This window comes from Symphodus melops (assembly GCF_947650265.1).
Source record: "Symphodus melops genome assembly, chromosome: 1".
Classification (NCBI taxonomy): Eukaryota; Metazoa; Chordata; class Actinopteri; order Labriformes; family Labridae; genus Symphodus; species Symphodus melops.
In genome coordinates, this window is record NC_136691.1 from 11,137,035 (window position 1) to 11,152,493 (window position 15,459).

At 40.1% G+C, this 15,459-nt stretch overlaps 2 protein-coding genes across 4 annotated transcripts; both read left to right on the forward strand.

The window, feature by feature from the left end:
* The first annotated feature begins 285 nt into the window (after positions 1-285).
* Positions 286-7,068, forward strand: LOC306841562 (sphingosine-1-phosphate phosphatase 1-like). The gene is made up of 3 exons (XM_079371512.1): positions 286-1,348; positions 3,579-3,668; positions 5,137-7,068. Exons 1-3 carry the CDS (start codon positions 668-670, stop codon positions 5,686-5,688), a joined length of 1,323 nt encoding a protein of 440 aa, XP_079227638.1. The 5' UTR covers positions 286-667; the 3' UTR covers positions 5,689-7,068.
* An 881-nt stretch (positions 7,069-7,949) lies between these two features.
* abcd4 (ATP-binding cassette, sub-family D (ALD), member 4) lies at positions 7,950-15,411 on the forward strand. 3 transcript variants are annotated; one of them, XM_079368796.1, is made up of 20 exons: positions 7,950-8,039; positions 8,288-8,333; positions 8,550-8,668; positions 9,018-9,145; positions 10,056-10,195; positions 10,342-10,458; positions 11,018-11,143; positions 11,565-11,615; positions 11,920-12,014; positions 12,118-12,239; positions 12,720-12,811; positions 12,932-13,021; positions 13,231-13,436; positions 13,846-13,937; positions 14,018-14,054; positions 14,227-14,276; positions 14,410-14,462; positions 14,565-14,641; positions 14,757-14,872; positions 15,106-15,411. In XM_079368796.1, the coding sequence occupies exons 2-20, from the start codon at positions 8,293-8,295 to the stop codon at positions 15,205-15,207; spliced, it is 1,854 nt and encodes a 617-aa protein (XP_079224922.1). In that variant the 5' UTR covers positions 7,950-8,039; positions 8,288-8,292; the 3' UTR covers positions 15,208-15,411. The 3 variants fall into 3 exon arrangements, with proteins under 3 accessions (XP_079224922.1, XP_079224923.1, XP_079224924.1); XM_079368797.1 differs by having other exon boundaries at positions 7,973-8,039; positions 8,293-8,333; XM_079368798.1 differs by lacking the exons at positions 7,950-8,039; positions 8,288-8,333; positions 8,550-8,668 and adding an exon at positions 8,683-8,916.
* The last annotated feature ends 48 nt before the right edge of the window (positions 15,412-15,459 follow it).

Here is a 15,459-nt window from a genome sequence, read left to right on the forward strand (position 1 = left end):
TTTGCGTTATTATGAGCATCATATCATTTAGTTTATTTATAATGTACTGGATACAGTGACTGAATACTGTCAGAAACTTTCTTTATGTGTAAACCTTGTCGACCCTGTGGACAAAGCAGTAACTGAATCTCTTGACATAAAAATTAAATTATCAAAGAGTAAGGTCTTTCACCTGCTTTTTGTAAAAGGTCTACTGGAATTGAATGAAATGGCGATGTGGGTGTGGGTTTGCGCGCGCGTGTGCGCGTGTGTTAGTTTTAACAATGCTCCAGCAGAGGGGGCTCTTCGTCATTTTTGAACATGAGTCACAACAATCCATTCAACGAAGAAGACAGAACGGACCAACGAAGAAGAGTCGGAATGAAAACAGGAATAACGGCCTGACGCAGTTAGTCGTCGGTGATTTGTTTTAGGATAAGCACTATTGATGGTTTATCTAGAAATGGTTAACTGTTAAAAGGACTTTGGATGCGGTCCAAATCCTCAACGTCGGTGTACAAGGAGTGTGTGTTAAATCCGGACTGCTCCGTGCTGTTAGCTTCACGTCGTTTTATCCCGTTAGGAGAAATGTCAAAGCCGCCGAGCTTCACGTTTCTCTGAGCTCAACCGGCCGACATGAACTCCGTTTTTTAGTATTTTTACCGGTCTGTAACGTTTATCTAGAGCAATGGCGAACGAATTTGTAAAGACTTTTGTTAGGGTGTGTAAAAACCTCCAGGACCCCTGTCATGTCGCGAGGTTTCAGCAACTGTGCGGCGTTAAAGGGACGTTTCCGAATAAAACGGCCAAGCTGGGGGGCAGCGGACCGTCGGATCAGGACTTCCCCGGGCTGAGGAAGAGGGTCCAAAGCTCTGACGCAAGTGTCGGGAATGGAGCAGCCGGGGACTCGATCTCAGCAGCTCAGGTGAACGGGATGCAGGGAGACAACACAGCGAGGCCCGGAGGTTCAGCCACTGTCGACACAGACACCACCAGAGCAAAACCCCTCCGGAAAAACTCCCTGACCGGAGACGTGGGTCAAGAGTTCCTCATCCACAACAAGTTTCTCTTCTACCTGTTCACGTTTGGGACCGAGCTGGGGAACGAGATGTTCTTCATTGTCTTCTTCCCATTTCTCTTCTGGAACATCGACGCCTTGGTCAGCCGGAGACTGATCGTGGTCTGGGCCTGGAACCTTTTCGTGGGACAGTCCACCAAGGACATGATCCGCTGGTCCCGACCTGCCTCCCCTCCTGTGGTGAAGGTGGAGGTCTTCTACAACTCGGAGTACAGCATGCCGTCCACACACGCCATGACAGGGACGGCTATACCCTTCTGTCTCTTCATGCTGACATATGGACGCTGGGAGGTGAGACACTTTAAAAAAAAAAAAAAACAGTATGTCTGTACACATGTACAACCTGAGGTAGACCTCAGGCTGGCTAACAGGACAAAAGGGTCAACTGCTTTAGGGGCCCAGACTGCAGATTATCAGGGGCCCAAAAGGCTCCAGGTTCCCAGTTACTGATTACTATCAGCTTCATCATAGTACAGTGCAGAAATGAAAAGTAACTACAGGATGTCTGTAAAGAAAAAGCTCAGTTCATGTGGGTTCATGTGGCCCTCACATCCTCCTCCTTCCCCTCTCTTATCACCTGGGTTGATGCACTGCCGGAACAGAACAATGATAATCACAATTATACGAAGACTTGTGAGAAATCGGCTTTTCTTTCTTATAGCTATAGCCTCGTTTAAGAACAGTCACACAAATCACACACTCTTACTAACATGTTGCACAGTGGTCACCAGGGAACGATTCAAGCTGACGCAAAGCGTCCTCAAAGAACAGACAGGATGCCACACAATGTGCATAAACGGTTGGAGGGATGGTGGTTCCCCTCCCCTCCTGGGTTAATCCCGTGCTGAGCCAGAACACTGTGTGGAATTATGATATGTTATTACAGATTGCTTGTTCGAGCTTTGAGCCACAGGATATGATCATGTTTTGATAACCTATCTATGCATCTAAGGTGCCTCAGGAGGAATTCAGAGAATCTATGTTTCAGTGGCTGACAAAATGGTCTTCAACATTTTTGACATGGATTTTACATGCATTATGTTTAGGTTAAAATCACAAAAATAAAAGACCAGAGCACATAACCTGGCATAATAAGAAGAAGAATAAGAATAAGAAAAGCCAACATATTATTCTTCTCCTCGCTACCGAGTTTAGTGGGTCAGTTTAAAAAGCACAGCTTCTTTAAATCGCTGTTAATCCTTTTTGCTGACTCGGGTTTGAATAAACTCGACATCCCAGCCAGAACCAGAAGAAGAAAAGAAATGCACACAAGTTATTGTTTGGGCTCATGATGCAATTCATAAAAAAAAAACATTCCTTTTGTACAGCAGGGTGTGTCAGAGCAGTTCAGGTGTGGAGTGAAGAGGTAGATTTGTCTGAAGATAAACAAAGACTCGCTGTTCAACATTGTCGGAGAGACGAACGGAAGAAGAGAACGTCTCAAAGTGGCAGTGAACTCTGTGGTGTAAGTGGAGAGAGTTTGACAGTCGCAGGGAGAGGACACATATTTCCAGTGTCTTTCCTGGTTAGGATCAAAGAACGCCAGTGTGGATGGTTTGTGCTCTATGAGGGGGGTTAAGATAGTGACGGGTGATCTAGTATCAGTCAGGGCCATAGACCGGGTCAGGTCACAGCTCAAAGTAATGAAATGTGTTCACGCACTGATAGGACTGTCACCGTTTGGCTTTTCTACCCTCATGGTTGTGCAAACAGATAAACGCTTTGACATAATAATAGGTGCTGCTTACATGTGCATGACACAATACTGTAGTTGACAAACTCAAGGTTGTTACACTTCCCTCATAGTTTTTACTTCAATTAGCCCAGTTTTTTAAATCACATTTAAAGGCTTTCGTGACAATTTTTCTTTGAATTGATTTACCTTATTCCATGTTGTCTCCAAGATCTGCTGACCAGGATCATTTAACAGTTCTTTTAAAAAAAACAAAAAAAAAACTTCTTTTTGAGACACCTTTTTTTTTTTTTAACTGCCTCAGCTGCATATTGTGTTTTTCTCTGATCTCTTTTTCACGATCAGTTATTGAGCAAGGCAAGTTTATTTATATAACACATTTCAACAACAAGGCAATTCAAAGTGCTTTACACAGGACATCAAAAGCAAGACATCAAAAGTTTGTGTGAGCGACACACACAAACCCATACTGATTTAAGATCACGGGTTAAATGATCAAACAACTCTGAATTATATTGAGGCAGGAGGTTTGCAAAGGAGAGTTGTTTGTGATAAAGAGGGAATCAGCATCCACAGTGGAACTGCTGCACAGCCACACAAGGGCTTTAAACTGAACAAGAAGTTGTCTGAACTTCCTGAACTCTTCTGGTGTCAACAAGTTTACGCACTTCGAGGGAACTGAACCATTTCTTAGAAACAGGTGAGGCCAGGAATTTCTTCTGGCAGGAGTTGTATGTTTTGAAGGCTTATCTTCAGACACCTTTGTACTTTACAGTTCATTTGTTTAATGTGCTGTTTCTGTGGTTCTCTTCTGTGTTCTTCCTTTAGTACCCCTTCCTCTTTGGTTTATCGGTGGCTCTCAGCTGGAGCGTTCTGGTCTGTGTAAGCAGAGTCTACATGGGGATGCATTCCATCCTGGTAAGTACACCAAATAAAATGACGAACCTCTTGACTTGTAGACAGCACTGAATGAAGAGACACTCTGCCTTCAGTTCGGTGCCATCATGTACCTGTTGAAACACGTCGTGCTGTTGACGACACCTTCGAAGAACAATCAGGGAGCCAGATAAATATGCAGAAATAATCTGCACATGATTATTGCAGGTAGACTGATTATTTGAGCGTAGTGACACCACTATCGCATGCAGCACAACCTCCTGACCCATTTATGGTGTTAATAGCAGACACAGGAGCTGGTCATTTATGATTCATGGAATATTCTCAGTAAGCAGAACCAATAAAAAAAAAAATCAAAGCCACTAGATGAGGTTTGCTTAGATCCAGTAGCCAGGCAACTGATGATAGCAAATGTTGTTTATGTTCTGCAGAAGGATCACCTATGTTCCCACCAGCAGCTTATCTGATGTTCTACAAGATATAAGGACTCTGAGGATCGTGTAGCTAAAATGAAAAGTCTTGGTAGAATACATCGGCAGCCTTCAGAGAGGTGTACCACAAAGCGATCTCAACACACCCAGACTTTCTTTGAGTTCACTGGATCAAGTCGAAAGCTCCTATGTGAGATAATCGAACCACAAGTCTGTTAACTCTGGCTTTCTACTTCGAGCTGTGAGAGTGCTGACGTGTAAGGAGGCGTTTAGCACGTCTTATAACGCTTCTCCTTCAGCACCACAACCACCGAGCACAGGCTGTCTGCGTCTGTCAGAAGGAAATAATGAGGAGTGATGGTGAATATACAAAAGTTATTGCAGTGAAACACCCCTGATGATGCACAGCAAGAGAGGGAAGCTGCAGAAATTGTTTGGATAAGCCTCAAATCAGAATACTGAAAGTCCTTTAAAAATCCTTTTATGTGGGTTTAGAGCAGCAAAACAACAGACGGAAAGGACATTTCTCTTTAAGCCTCATCGTGTGCCCGGCTGTGCGCTACATTACATGTTTTAACCACCTCCAGGGACAACGGGGTCTCCTCAGTTCTTAGCACAGTTATTTTGTGGGTCACGTGCAAAAGCCGTTTGGGAACCCTTGGTCTAAGTTACCATGGAGATCTAGCCTGGTTAAAAGACAGTCAGATTTGTAACATGGAAACCCCTGACCCAGCTTAATCGCTTAATCTGCTTTGTGTTACACCCCCCCAAGAGAGGAAGAAGACATGTTTTTGATTATTTCATGATGTAGAAGTAAAGACTTAAAAGCCTGGACTTTTTGTTTTTTTCATTTGTAGGATATGTGCATTGCTTTAAAAAGTTACATGATTGAACTTTTTTTTTTAATTCTCAAATTGGAACAGCCACTGAGTTTAAAAATACTTCATATGGCTCTGAGAATATCAAGCAGTAGCGTAAATTCAAGTACATTATTGTTCATATAGTTTTTCCTTGTGCATACTCCTGCTCTGAAACTAACTTGTGCCCCTCTGTTGCAGGAGGTAATCACTGGCTTCCTCTACACTCTTCTTATTCTAGCCTTCTTCCAGCCAATTTTGGAAAAGATCGACCACTTCTACATGACGGACCACTATGCTCCGCTGGTGATCATCGTTTCACACGTGAGTCTGGGACTTGTGGCTTTCTCTCTGGATTCGTGGAGCACCTCCCGAGGCGACACAGCTCAGGCTCTGGGCACCGGGGCTGGAGCTGCTCTGGCCACCTATGTGAACCATCAGCTGGGGCTGCTCCTGGATCCACCACTGTCCTCGCTTCCTCTTACTTTACCGCCACTCAGCACCAGCATCGTGCTTCTCTCGCTGCTGCGCTTTGCCATCGGGGTCGCTGTAATCCTTGTTACCAGAATGATTATGAAAGCGGTGACTATTCCATTCCTATGCCAACTGTTCGGGCTGTCGTCAGATGATGTGCGACAAGTGAGGCAGCACATGAAAGTAGAGTTGCCGTACCGCTACATTGTCTACAGTGTTGTTGGTTTTAGTTGTGTAAGTGTGGTGCCTCTCCTCTTCAGGATCTTAAACCTCGCCTGAGTGTCATTTACTGCTGAAATGATGAAGGCAAACAGCACTTACAGGAAAAAAAGGCTGCTTGAAAAATATTATAAAGGATAAATATGGTGATATTCTGTATTTTTTAATTTTTATCAGTATTCCTTTGTGTCATAGAGCGTCATGGTGGCCTAAAAACGAAAAACTAACAAACCAATGAGCCAGACTGTTGCACTGGGAAATATAATTTTAATCAATCATTTTTCTGACTAGAACCCAAACCCCTCAAATGAAATACACCAAGTGTGTAGTCCCCAACAAACAGTATTTATTTCTGTTTCAGTATTAATGTTGAAAACGAGAAGGATTACAGCTTTGAAAAAGTATTTATTTGTTGCCCATTTTTACAAAAAAAAATGTTTTTTTTTAATAAAAAAAAGAAGTCTTCAGGAACCAATGGTACCTGGGCCAGAGTGTGAAAGAAGTCACTTCGCTCTGAGAGACTCTGTAAACTTTGTTAGTTTTTATTTCTTTAGAGCGTCACCAGCCTTATCCTTTAAGATTCACCTGTGGACAACAACTTCAAGTGTTAACTGGAACTTTAACAAAGCAGAATCTATCAGACGTACTGTAATGCTGCTTGCATTCATTATTAAGGAATATATTGCACATTTGCATTGTTTGATTAAATCATGGGACCGAGAATCCCGTGCTCAAAAGATAAAACCAAACAATGAATCAGTGATGTGTGAAACTCACTTCGTTTCCTTTTCTTTTTTTTTGCTTTGTGTCAATCACGTCCGCCTGAAAGCATTAAAATACAGGAAGTGTTTTAGCTCATGGGTGTCAGGGTAGTTTGATGATCTCTATTTAAATCTCAAAGATGTTTTTTGTGGTCTTTGAAAAGACTCCTTGTTTCATTACCGTTCTTTACATTGTCACAGTAAAAACATTTTTTTGTTTTTTACATCATTTTGCTTTTTTTGAAAAACATTTGTATTTTTGCTCCAAATGTCAGTTAAGTAATGATTTAAATGCATAAATTAAAACAACATATATTTTTGATGAACTATTTTGCCATTTAAATGAACTTGACCAGATCTATAGCTCTGGAAAAAACCCCAAATCTTTATGATTCATACTTGATTTCTAAGAATTCCAGTGAGGAGAAGACTCCCGCTGCCCTGCAGTGTATGAAACACTTGTAAAACTTTCTCAACTGTTCATTTGCTGTTGTATTTTACCATTAATGCTTTACTCCTATATCCATGTGATGATACTAATGAATAAGCATTTATACTCATATCCTCATCCAGTACTTGTGGAAATCAATAGCGCTGATCTTTTTCTGTCATGAAAGGACTCTATGTTATGGAAAACTTTGCAAAGAAGAAGAATAAAATATTACAAAATCAGAAAAGATCACATTGTCAGTGTATTTTGTTTTCAAACATGATCAAACATATCTTTCTTACAAAGACATTTCAAAAGTGGGCTGGGGTATTGATGTGTTCTGCTTTTTTGTACTTTGATCATGGATTACATTTAATCCTCCATCAATTTGCTGGCAAGAGATTTTCTGTAGGCTGGAGAGTAACTTTTGATCCGTCACCAAAAAAAATCAATAATTAAAAATGATTCAAATGTATACTGTTTAAAATATGATCTATTAGTGTAACACCAACATCCAATGCACATACTGTATATAACGTCTATACATGTGAAGTACATAAATGCATTTATTTCACATTTTTGCTTTTAAAGCTCAAAATAAATAAAAGGTGAGTGAAGGCATTATGGGGTCACACTGGGTTCATGCTTAACCTTTGAACTGCTGAGATAAGGTTTTAGGTCTTTATCTGGTTTGTAATGTATATCCGGCCCTTGTCCACGCTGTCCTTTTAAATTGAACTTTGTGTGTTGTCTCCATCCTGATATAAAGAATTCACAGAGGTCAGCACATCACCCGATTTATACATAAAAGAATTAAAGTGTTAATGTCAACAATAATATAGCCACAGAAATTTGACGAGAACTTATTCATGATGTTTTTTTTAGATTTATATAACTGATATAGATGGATGTGTGCCTATACAAAATCCCCAGAGCATTGATATAACTGGATTGTACAAAATTAAATTGATAATTTCTATTAGACCACAGTGTGTAGAATGATTGAAGAAAAATAAATAGTATAACTAGGTAAGGCAATTAAGAAATGTATTGCTTCACAGATGCTTGGTGGGCGCTTTGTTATGTTATTATTTTTTTTTAATTTACCTTTCTATAATCTTTTATTTTGAAAATTTTGAAACCACAAAACCGGACGTCCGGACTCTTACTTTTACCAAAACATCCTACTTCGCTAAACCCAGTTGAGCAGATTCAGAAAGGTAATGCTCAGAGAGATTATGTTAAAGTTTGTAAACGTTTGAGTTTGTTCAGGAGGTGAAAGTTAGTCGTTGTTTTGTTTTGAGTGAAATTGTGTTCGTCAATTGTCGGTAACTGTCGGAAACTGTCGGCGGGTTTCGTCTCCAGCTGTTTTAGACAGTCGATGGACTCAAGTTGATGGATAACAGTAAATCACAGAGTACTTAAACTGTATGTAAATATACATGCTTATTGATTGATCTGCCCTCAGTGCAGATGCCTCCTGTGGGAAAGTTAAATGGCAGAGCGACAAAAAGGTAAAATACGAGCTGCACTTCAAATATGAAATGTCTGTGTAGTATAGGTTAAGGTTTTATCACATACTCTGCTACTTTATCATCACTTCTAACTCATAAACATGTAATTCATAACATAACCAGGCATGTAAAAACAGAATACATTTAACCACGAGTTTCGATGATGTCGTTCTTTTCGTTTCTGTGCTGATTTGAAATGTCTCTGTTTCTGCGCAGACCAAAGTTAGACTGGAAGTTTGTGCAGAGGTTGTGCAGCATCCAGAAGGTTCTGTTCCCATCATGGGCCAGTCAGAGTGCTCTGATGTTTGGGACACTGCTTGTTGTCACACTGACAGGTACCATTTTTCTTTGCCACTGAAGGCTTTTATGCAAGAAGACAGGTGTAGTACAACAGGGTGCAAACAAACTAACATCAGATCTGTTAGCTGTCAGATGAAATAACATCTCTCTTTAAAAGCCAAGTCATGAGAGCCACTCAATGCCCGTCAGACAGTAACTTTTGTGGATTGAAAAAACCCCCCATCAGATCACCATAGCCAGCAGTCAGTGCACAGTATATTTGTTTTACTGCTGACCTTTAGCTGTAAGTGTTGCCTAAGTTTTCCTGTGTTGCTTTACGACTCTCTGTTTAAGCAGTTTCCCAGCAATGTGCTAACACATCTTTTTTTTTTTTTCTGCTAACAGAGCAGCTGATCATTTACCAAGTGGGTGTCCTCCCCAGCTACTTCTACAAAGTGCTGGGAGACAAAGATTACTCTGGCTTCAGGAACCTGGTGGGCACAGCAATGGTGCTCATTTTGGTCAACTCCACAGTAAGTTCTAGGCATGTGCAGGAAAACAGAGGATGACCTACAGTACCTCCTGGACAATTATAGCAAAAGAAAAGTAAATCTACCTGAAGGGTTCAAGCATTTGCAATGCCAACTATTACATCTCTCTTATCATTTTCCATTGTGTTTATCTCTGCTACTGATTAGTCTGCAGCCTCAGTGAATTGATTATATTATCAGTACTTTGATTTTTAGATTATAATGACTTTTAGATTCTGCACTCTCAGCAGCTTTCTATTTAACCCACATATCTAACATTGATTCAAATGAAATATGTCGTTTTTCCCCTGATGAATCTTCACATAGACTTAGTGTATCTTATTCCCACTGAAATTAGCAGATTAATTTATCAGTTTGATTAAATGTCATATTCACTAAGTTGACATGTTTCTTACAATGTAAAGCATTGCCACAATCACAAGCTTCTAGGCAAATGGTTTGTGATTAAAACGCAACACTACTGGGGGGTTTTTTCTAATTGATTTAATATCATAGTACCAATATATTTGATCACTAGAAACAAATGTGAACAGAAGCTACGTAAAAATACAATAAAAGAAATGCGGTAGTTTTTGATATTTTATTGTGTGACATTGATTGATAAAGCAACTTTACGAGGTCAGCACAGTCTGACACGTTCATTTACAACCTGTGCACACTTGACCTGATCTGGTACTTTGCCTTTAAACTCAAAATGGTTAACTCAGTGTTACATCTATGTAAAGTCTAAAATAACAGATTTGCTAAGCAGTAAACGGCAGCATAATGTCTCCTCTTACAAATCTGATACTGTCTGTCTCATATACTCAGAGTTTGTTGTCCCTGTATTTTCTTTTCTTGCTGATAAAGACATTGTCCTTTCTCTGTATGTATCCCACTCTTCCTCACCCAGTTAAAAAGTCTGGACCAGTACATTTGCAATCAGATGTATCTAAACTGGAGGAAGACGTTAACTGAGAGCCTCCACACGGCGTACTTCCAAGGCCGAGTGTATTATACTCTCAATGTACTCCGAGAGGACGTAGACAACCCGTAAGCTTCTGTGCTTCTTTTGTAAATTCCTTCTTAAAAGACTCGCATATGATCTTGTTTGTTTACGGCACATGAGAATCTTTCATCTAAAAATGTATTTAAATAGGTCTGTGTCTTCTTTGTGTGTCTTTCTGTGTGATCGGCAGAGACCAGAGAATCAGTCAGGATGCAGAGAGGTTGTGTAAGCAGATGAGCACCATGGCCAGTCGTTTGATTGTGTCACCTTTCACACTGGCTTACTACACCTACCACTGCTTTTATAGGTGAGTTTGGAGAATCAGAAATACTTGATTAATCCAAGGGGGACATTTTGGACCGTGGCACTCGAATATTAAATCACACTAATACTTCATTCACTGCCTATGAGGTCGAAGGTAAAGTATCATCTGGTACACACGAGTGTTCTGTTAAGGCATCAAAATGTACAGACATGTTTGACAAAGGCTTTGCTTCAGAAAGCCCCATCAACATCTTTAAAGATTTAAAAAAGGAACTGTTATGACTCAGTCTGTAATTGAACATTTTAAGCCATTGCAAGTACTCTTTGTTGTAAGAGAAAAGCGAGTGCACCTCTGGTCTGTGACTTTTACTTCATATAATTAAAGCGAGGGAAAGACACATTTATTTGACTGCAGCTCAAAACATTTGAATTGAGTCCAAAAAGTCTGCCATGTAACTTCAGCAAAATGACACTCCAACTTTAATTTCTTTGATTAATATATTGTGTATGTGTTACTTTTTTTTTTTATCCATGTATTTTTTAACTTAGGGTCATGTTAAAAAATGAACAAATATATATACCGTATTTACTTTTCTTTGCAGCACCGGCTGGATCGGTCCTGTAAGTATCTTTGGCTACTTTGTGATCGGGACCATCACCAATAAAATCCTCATGGGACCAATTGTGTCTACTCTGTTTGAACAAGAAAAATTAGAGGGAGACTTCAGGTAGGTTTTGTGTGTAATTTAAGGTGTATGACATGACGAACGCACAACACTTTGTGTCATTTAGCAGGACTAACTTGAATGTCTTTTTTCTCTGAACTCCTGTTAGGGGTCGGGTGTTTCTCTTGCTCCTTGATGATGATTTCATTGTTCTTGTCAAGGGGATAGCTCAATTTGTTAAGAGGAAGTCACTGTGGACTTTGGCCTAGAGCTCTTACCCTTTCAGGAAATAACGCAGGATATGTGTCAACTATAAAAGAGGAATAATAATGAAATGAAAGTGTCACAAAGAACCCATATAATTATACATAGATGACAAAAGTTAACAAGAACAATGTAACAGTTAATAAGACGTTGAACAAATGCCCCAATGGCTTTTTGATTTCAATTGGAAGGTTGAAACAAATGTGTTGTGTATCTCCAGGTTCAAGCACATGCAAATCCGTGTCAATGCAGAGTCTGCAGCTTTTTACAGGTGAGGCATTTAATGTAAACACTGTGGTCAAACTTATCGTCTCTATTTTTCTGTCCTGGGCAAAAAAAAACATGTGACACGTGTGTTTTTTGCAATTGCTGAAATTGAATTATTTCCAGGATGATTGGAAAATCCTAACTGAATAACTTAGATGGAAAATGTTTTTTTCCCATTTAAAACCAGTTTAACATAATCCAATTTGAAATAATCTGGTACTTTCTCACTCATTCTGACACATGAAAGCAAACTGATGACAGAGGGAAAGTAGACTTGAAAAAAAACCGCAGCTGTCTTGTGTTTTTAGAGCGGGTAAAGTGGAGCACATGAGGACAGACCGCAGACTGCAGGCTCTTCTGCAAACTCAAAAGAGTCTAATAAACAAAGAGCTCTGGCTTTATAGTAAGAGCACCCTACACACCTACAGATCTGCTCACACAAACATTTTATTGCTCGATTTCATTAAAGCTGTGTAGCTAACCGCTTGCTTCTTCTTCTCTCTCAGTTGGGGTGAACACATTCGATTACCTTGGAGGTTTTCTCAGCTACATCATCATCGCCATTCCCATCTTCACAGGACTCTATGATGGTCTCACTCCTGGTGAACTCAGCGCGCTCATCAGTAAGGTAGGCTTGTTTTGTGTTCATTCGTCAGTTTATTTTTATTCCCTTAGTAGAGGTGTCAGTACTGCACTGGTCCCAGCTTTAGCAGTTATTCCATCTGTATGAAGAAACGACCCATAAGACAAAAATAGCTTAGGTATAAAGATGTAAATTATATAAAGGAAAACAAGTTTAAACAATGAAAAAGAAGTCCCATTGTAGATAAATTATACATGGCAGAGATTATCCAATCACAGAGGCGATAGCTCGACGTTTTGTTGTTACAAATGTATCCACTAGGTGGCAGCAAATGCTTTCTCTCTCTGAGATCATGCCTGTAGTCAGACAAAGAACTCACTTTGAAATGTTTATCACAATATCAAATGTAAATCATTTTTATTGAAGTTTCTTAATTGTGTTGTGTTAAAACTCTGAGTTGAAACATTTCTAAGCATTTTTATAAAACTCTCCCCTCGACTTCTCCCTCACCTTGTTCATATTCAGAACGCCTTTGTCTGCATCTACTTGATAAATGGCTTCACACAGCTAATAGACCTGTCGACCACTCTGTCAGACGTGGCTGGATACACCCACAGGTATCACATCGCATACTCAAATTCACTCCATGGAAGACAGGTGATGACGACAGCGTTTGAGCCGAATCAGTGTGTGTGTGTGTGTGTGTGTGTGTGTGTGTGTGTGTGTTATTTTGGCAGGATTGGCGAGCTGAGAGAAGTTATGGAAGACATCCTCCACAAGCAGTGTGACTACGACCCGGCGTCAGGGGAAAGCTACGACTTTGACAGGTTTGTGTGAGAACTTTTCTATCCGTCATTGCTACGAAAAAGTTCAGTCAAAAAAAGATAAAAATATCAGGAGTGGCTTAGAGGAATCATTTGAAAGAATTTGACAGAAATAGCAGGGACAGAGCATGAAGAAATAGTTATGAGTTGCTACTTCAAATAAAGCTTCTCAGTCTCTACATGGTCTTTGTTTTTTTAATTTCTCCACTTAGTGACTTCAATGTCCATGCGGGCCCAGTGGACACTGCCTTCATCCTAGACAATCTTTCATATAAATCTCCGTACTCAGACCAGCTGCTGGTGGAGGATCTGAGTCTGAAAATCAGCCAGGGGACACATCTGCTGGTGGTGGGGAACACAGGCACCGGCAAGACGTCACTGCTGAGAGTCCTCAACCGACTGTGGGAGGCACACAGCGGTGAGAGAGCAGTGACACTGAGAGTGACGTTTGATTGAGTCAGTCTGTAAAATGTCAAGTAAGATAAAGAGAGTTTGCACAGAAACGACTGAAGCTTATAGAAAGAAACCACTGTAGTTCTAGAAAATGTTAAGGCTCTCTACCTTTTCCTCTTTGTGCTGTGGCATGTTTTTACTCTTAAATTAAACAAAAACATTAAACACATTGGTGAGAGCAATTTGATCAAACACGTCTCTCATTAAATGTGTATTTGCTCGTTCTACAATCCAAGACCTGTATATATGGATGGATTATGAACTCTTTTGAAATAAAGCAATACGCAGTATGCCATAAAGATCAAAGAATTAACAGACAAACTTGAATTGAGATGTCTGCTCTTATATGTAGCCTCGTTATTCTCACTCCTCAGGTTTTGTCCAGATGACCACATGTTTTGGGCCCAGAGGGACCCTCTTCCTGCCTCAGAAACCTTACCTGACTGACGGCACACTGCGTGAACAGGTTACCGTCTCTTCCTCTGTTATATACAAATACAGTGTTTGGAATAGATTCGACTAAACTGTATTTCTCCCCTCTGACAGGTGATTTACCCACTGAAGGATATTTACCCTGCATCAGGTATCACATTTCATTCTGAACTGTAAAAGATTGATATTTTATTACAGATAAAATGTAGTTTTGTATCAGTCGAAAACAAAAGCCCTGGTTTTGTGTTGTGACTTTGTGAAGATGTTGATTTCTGAACTTAGTAAAATAAGGGATCTTCATAAAGAGAGCTTCTTTGTTTCAGGATCGGTGGACGATGACAGAATTATTCAATTCCTGGAACTAGCCGGAGTGGTGAGTGACAACATATTCCTTTGAATTATACCTTCTTCAGTTGGTTTTTCGAAATGATTGAATCAACTTTATGTAAATTGTTTTAAAGATGGACTTTCACTGATCTTGAATCAAACCTCTTTCTGTGTTCCAGTCCAGCCTCCTGAAGCGGACCGGCGGTCTGGATGAAAAGGTGGACTGGAGCTGGTAAGATGAGTACAAGATGCAAAAATCCATTTTAGCTGAAACAATAAAGCTGTGTATGTTTTTTTTTTTCCTGAATAGTGATGAATAAGATCTTCTCTGCAGGTATGATGTTCTGTCTCCAGGTGAAATGCAGCGTCTCTGCTTTGCACGACTTTTCTACCTGCAGCCCAAATATGCAGGTGTGTTATTGGGAACACTTGTATTTAGCATTTTAGATGTGATGTTTGCGTGATAAAGGCGACCCAGATGGAATTTCCTATCATTCCTACACACTCATTATTTTTTTCTTTCCAGTGTTGGATGAGGCCACCAGTGCTTTGACAGAAGAGGCAGAAGCTCAGCTCTACCGCACCTGTAAACAGCTGGGCATGACTTTGATCAGTCTGGGACACCGTAGCAGCCTGGAGAAGGTACACTGAAAAACACGTGTCCAGCTTAAAAATGAAAGGATAGATCTGCATCACTGCAGGCCATTTTGCAACAAAAATAATAATTTAAGTATTCAAATTAAGAAATAATGATTAAGAAATCTCTAAATATTTAGATTGATTATTTCATCATTCTTCGTCCCTCTTCTCTTAATTTGTTTTCAAGTCTGTATAAATCTGCGTACAGTTATTAACTCTGCCTCTCTGTCTCACAGTTTCATGATGTCCAGCTGAAACTATGTGGACAAGGTCGGTGGGAGTTAACCAAGTTAAAAGGAGGCAGTGGGAGTCCCAACCTCAGAGACAAAGAGACGTGACAGCATCACTTTGAACATGCTGGAAACATCAGAACAGAAAGCACTCCTGAATTCTCCGGTTGCTTTTATTCAAAAGCTCCTCCTTAATACTCTATATAACCCAGTTACTCAGGAGGAGGTAGACAACTGTAAAATATGTTTTTTTAATACTTTGCGTTGTCAATTAAAAGGTTGAGATAGAGGGCAGAAGGGCAGCAGTTTGAACATTTGTAGTTTGAGTATTTTGGTTGATCTCTCCGTCCTGATAAACAA